The sequence below is a fragment of the Falco naumanni genome, chromosome 4 (assembly GCF_017639655.2).
Source record: "Falco naumanni isolate bFalNau1 chromosome 4, bFalNau1.pat, whole genome shotgun sequence".
Lineage (NCBI taxonomy): Eukaryota > Metazoa > Chordata > Aves > Falconiformes > Falconidae > Falco > Falco naumanni.
Window position 1 is genome coordinate 43,123,477 of NC_054057.1, and position 5,337 is coordinate 43,128,813.

At 52.4% G+C, this 5,337-nt stretch overlaps 1 protein-coding gene across 1 annotated transcript; it reads left to right on the forward strand.

Annotated features, from left to right (window-relative positions):
• The first annotated feature begins 1,507 nt into the window (after positions 1-1,507).
• Positions 1,508-4,327, forward strand: OTUD1 (OTU deubiquitinase 1). Its single transcript, XM_040592652.1, has one exon. The coding sequence runs from the start codon at positions 1,789-1,791 to the stop codon at positions 3,106-3,108; it is 1,320 nt and encodes a 439-aa protein (XP_040448586.1). The 5' UTR covers positions 1,508-1,788; the 3' UTR covers positions 3,109-4,327.
• The last annotated feature ends 1,010 nt before the right edge of the window (positions 4,328-5,337 follow it).

A 5,337-nucleotide genomic window follows, 5' to 3' on the forward strand; every position in this document is an offset into this window, starting at 1 on the left:
TTGCTGGTAGCCCTGGAATCAGCTGCAATTGAAGGCTGGAAATAGACCCCTGGGCACAGATCCAAAAGACAACCAAGGCTCCAAAGAAACAATTATTTTTGACATTGCAGTCTGTTGCAGGTGTCTCTTAGTTCTGTCTTTTTAATTAACGTAAATTAAGCAAGGAAAAGAAAATTTTTGGAATATTCAAATCAAGGAGGTTTGTTCAGTTGGTTTTTTAAAGTGCTGCAATCTGTTCAGAATACTATAGCTTTTCTGAAGATATTTTGAGACTGTGGGATGGAATCCAGCAAATTTTTAAAACATCACTTTGAAATTACATATGTTGATACCTTTTTTTCCATTTTGGTAGGAATGAAAGGTTGTGTTAACATTTAATCATAGTGTAAACTGGTGTTTCTTGGTCAGCATGCCTGTCAAAACATAATCAAATCCAGTGTGTACAGATAACATCATTATTCATGGTCAAAGAGTTAGATACAACTTTATTTATTACACAGCTAAGGCTAAAAGATGTGGCTTAATGTTAAGACACTACAGGCATTAATAAACCAATTAACAATGATCTTTACAAGACCTATATTTTAAATCTGGTCTCTCCTGTTATTATATGATTATTTATAATGTACTTCTTATGTATGCATGCACTACATTTTCAGTAGGATGGCAGGTGGACAAATAGCAGCTTGTGCCAGTGACTGTCAGAAAACTAATGAATATTATTCCTACCCCAGCTGCAAATTATGAATCACAACACTGATTGTATGTAGGCAGAAGTATCGTTTCTTTTCAGCAATAACATGGATACAACATAGCATCAGTCAGCTGCAGTCAGAACATCCCCAATAATTTGTACTCGATGGTCAAGTCTAAAAATCAAACCGCTTGGCTGGCCAACTGTCACGAGATACGGCTTTCACTGCTTTCTGTGGCAAGCCCCAGGCCGGCCCCAGGAACACCCAATGCAGCGTTCCCCTCCCTGAAGGTTCTGCACCGCTTCCCGTTATCAAACGCTTTCACAGCCGCATAGCAGAGCTTTGGCACCGCCAGCCCGGCACGGGACACCAGCATTTCCCCCGAAGCGCTCCTCAGGCCCAGGACCCCGCTTCCCTCAGCCTCCCCGCGCCGCTCCCCCGGTACCGCCGGCCAGGCAGCGGGCTGAGGCAGACCACGGAAGCCGGCCCCCGACGCGAGGGGCCAGGCCAGGCCAGGCCAGGCCAGGCCAGCCCAGCCCGGGCCAGGCCCACCACACACCGCTCGGCCCTACCCGAGAGGGGGGGAGAGGACGCCCTCAGGCCCAGACCCCCAGGGCACAGAGCAGCGTTCCCACCTCCCTCCCCCCCAGCCGCCACTAAGGTGCCACTAGCCCCGCCCCGACACATCCCCTTCCGCCTGGAGGCGGGGCACGCAGCCAAGCCCCGCCCTCCCACGCATTCCAACGTGCCTTGGCCCTGAAGTAAACACGGGCGCGGCCCCGCCCCCGGGCCCGGCCTCCAGCAGCTTCCAGAAAGGCCTGAGCGGCGCGCCGCGCGGGCCCGCGGGGGGGCCGGGCCGGGCCGGGGCAGGCGGCGGCGGGGCCGCGCGGAGCTGGTGGCGCAGTCGGAATTGCCGCTGCCGCGGGGCCCGGCCGGCAGCGGGACGAGGGGCGGGGCGGCGGGGGGTGATGCCCTTGTTTATTTTTACCCGGGCGGCTCATCCTCTCCGGCAGCCCCAGCGCGGCCCCCGCCGCCGCTCCCCGCCCCGGCTCCGACGCGCCGCCTATAAAGCGCCGCCCGCGGGGAGCCGAGGATGCAGCTCTACAGCTCCGTGATCACCCACTACCCGGCGGGCGGGACGGCCGCTGCAGCTGCCGCGGCCTCGCCGAGCGCCGCCGGTGTCTTCAAGGTCTCTCTGTCGCCGGGACCCCCTTCCGCGGAGGCACCGAGCGCCGCCGACGCCGCGGGCCCGAGCTCCGCCGCCGAGAGCTCCGCCAAGGACGGCTTCATTCCCGGAGGGGGAAGCAGCAGCAGCAGCAGCGCCGCCGCCATGCCCGCCTTCTCCTCCTGCCTGGAGGTGATGCCGAGCGGCCCCGCCGCGGGCCCCGGCAGCCGGCCGGCGGGCGGCCCGCAGTACAGCTCCTGCGCGCAGGTCACCGTCAGCCGGCGGCGGCCGCTGGAGCGGATCGTGCCCATCCGCATCGTGCAGCGAGCCGAGGCGCCCGCCGAGCTGGTGCCGGCCTCGCCGCGCAGCCGCGCCTGGCTGGAGGGCATCCTGGAGAGCATGCGGCAGGCCGGGGGGGACGAGGCCGCCGCCCTGCCGCCGCCCGCCGAGGAGCCCAGCAACCGCAGCCTGCGCCTCAGCGAGCACTGCCAGGCGCTGCAGGCGGCGGCCGCCGGCACCCAGCCCGGGCTGCTCCCCGGCTGTCGCCCCGCGGAGAGGAGCGGCAGCCAGGCGCTGCCCGCCGCCGGCCCCCCGCCCGCGGAGGAGGGGGACGGAGCGGGCCCCGAGCAGCGCCGGGAGGCGGGCGGGCGGCCGGAGCGCAGCGAGAAGCTGGCGCTGTACCTGGCCGAGGTGGAGAAGCAGGACAAGTACCTGCGGCAGAAGGGCCGGTTCCGCTTCCACATCATCCCCGACGGGAACTGCCTCTACCGCGCTGTCTGCAAGGCGGTGTACGGGGACCAGGGGCTGCACAGCGAGCTCCGCGAGCAGACCGTGCACTACATCGCCGACCACCTGGACCACTTCAACCCCATCATCGAGGGTGATGTGGGAGAGTTCCTCATCGGCGCCGCCCAGGACGGGGCCTGGGCCGGCTACCCGGAGCTGCTGGCCATGGGGCAGATGCTGAACGTGAACATCCACCTCACCACGGGCGGCCGGCCTGAGAGCCCCACCGTTTCCACCATGGTTCACTACCTGGGGCCCGAGGACCCCACGCGGCCCAGTATCTGGCTGAGCTGGCTTAGCAACGGGCACTATGATGCCGTGCTGGACCGCGTGTGCCCCAACCCCGAGTACGAGGCGTGGTGCAGACAGACTCAGGTACAGCGCAGACGGGATGAGGAGCTGGCTAAGTCCATGGCGGTGTCCTTGTCCAAGATGTACATCGAGCAGAATGCCTGCTCGTGAGACCACCTGGGCTGCAGGCTGGGAGTTTTGCTGCAGGGACTGAGACAGACGGAAGGTGTGCTGGCTGTGATGGTGATGCCTTAATCCTTAATGAAGCAGCAGCAGCACCCCAGACCGAGAAGGACACTAGATTTTGGGGGATAGATACAAACGTGTTTGTAATATTTTGTTGTAAAAACTTAGCCTCGGATTATTTGCAAGCAGATGCTCCATCTATGTGTCTCCCCTCCCCACTGGCTCTGTTTTCTATAAGAATGTATTTTTTTGCACAATATTTTTAAACTGTTACCTCCATCTTCTACATCTTGCATTGGTATCTGGCTTTCAGCTGTACAGCCAAAAACATTTGTAAACAGTTTTTGTAAATAAGGCTTATGATGTAACAGCTATTTTTGGCTGTGTTTTTTTTACCCATAAACCTTATATTTCTACAAAGTGAAGTTGATGTCAAACTGACCCTCCCTAATTTGATGAAAGCATTGTGGGTATTTTCTTGCAAAACTAAAACAATGGTTTTTGTAAAAGTGCAGCAAAGTATGAACAGACTGCTTTTCAGAACAGTTGCTTTCTCTGCCTGGAGCACAGAACAGGTCCTTTGAGCCAGTTGGAATGCAGCTACACATGAACAGTACAGGGAGCAATTGACTCTTCTGTATTTAATTACTGTTTTGAGTAAACTGGCCTCTTGTTGCCTGGTTGGCTCGCCCTCTGCTCCATTTATATTATTTATCTGTAATAACAGAACATTAACTTGCAATAGAATGTTGTGACTGGATAATAGTCTCCTGCTTTGGCAATAATTGCCTTGGCTGCACCTCAGTGTTTGTGTTCTTGTTTCTGGGGTTATGGTGTCTTTTGTGTAAGCCCTGCTTCTTTTTTGGCACTGGTTTTGCACCAACGAATCATTATCTGATCACAACATTTTATTCGCTTGATGTTATTTTCTAATCAAGCAATCAGGAATGGTATTCCGCATTGTGGTTTAAAAGAATAAAAGTATTTAAACTGAGGTTTGTATGGTTTGCTGGGTCAAACATGTAAATGTTTCCAATCCGAATTCTCTCTTCTACTTTCTGATTAACTTGTTAGATATATTTATTAAGTAATGCAGTTTGTACTTTTTTATTTTGTAATATATTGTGATTTTGGAATTTATACTGTTATTTGTATAATAGGACTATTCACAGCTAAAATGGAATGAATAAAGACTATAATTTTATTTGTGCTCTTTCTTGTCCACCCTTTGCATTCCTGGTGTGGTGAGGAACTGCGAGTGAATTCCCAAGACCCTTTATTTAGCCTCTCTGCCTTGGTTTACCCAATTAAGAGGCAGGAAGAAGAGGCATGGTACTTCACAAGTGTGACTTTGGTAATTGGGAATCTCCACTCTGCAGCCAGTCCCAAACTTGCTTTACATTTGTGCTGTCACCAGAGCTACCTCGGCAACCCTCTTCTTATTACTGGAATAGAGATAATGTCACAAGGAAATACAGCTTTTTGCTCCCCTTACAAGATGGAAATGCCTTGCAGGTTGTTAAACAGTACTCTGCATGTGTGTGGGCATGCATGTATTTACAAAACTACCCCTAATCTCACTAGGTCATCCTTCAATGACATAAGGGTACTGGGTTAAAGTTGGGGTTAAAAATGAACTAAATAACTGAAATGGAGCAGTCTTAATTGAGCACACTTGTAATAAAGAGCTGCAGAATTTATTGTGTGTATATTTAATACTGGTTTATGTGATGTAGAGAGTAGATTTAATTAAGTTTATTATGTTATTTCCAAAATACTTGTAAATGCAGGCTATGCACATGATCATGCTTTCCCCTTCATTTAAAGGTCAAATAATACTGGGAAAGACCAGTCTTGCCAGTCCACCTGTTGCTTAACTTCACTGAATCTCTGGAAAGCCGAGTTCTGAGGTGAGAGCAAGGCAGAGATGCAGACATGGATGTGTTCGTGAGGAACAGAGATAGCCGATGACGAGAACAGCTGCTTGGGTCGTAAGCACAGAAATATTAATACAGCATCACTAAATATCAGTGATGTGCTCAACTGATTAAAAATGTTGTATCCAGACTGCTGAGGTTTCAGGTTAGACATGATGGATTAATTCAAAGTTGTCAATATCTCAAACTTTTAGGTCTTCTAAAATTAACATTTTCAGCTGTATCATGAATTGTGCTTACAAATTTTGTGTTTTGTGGCACAAACCTTAGAAACACT

What these genes read in the sequence shown, in the direction of transcription:
- OTUD1 (XM_040592652.1), top strand. Translation starts at nt 1,789, where the DNA reads ATGCAGCTCTACAGCTCCGTGATCACCCACTACCCGGCGGGCGGGACG.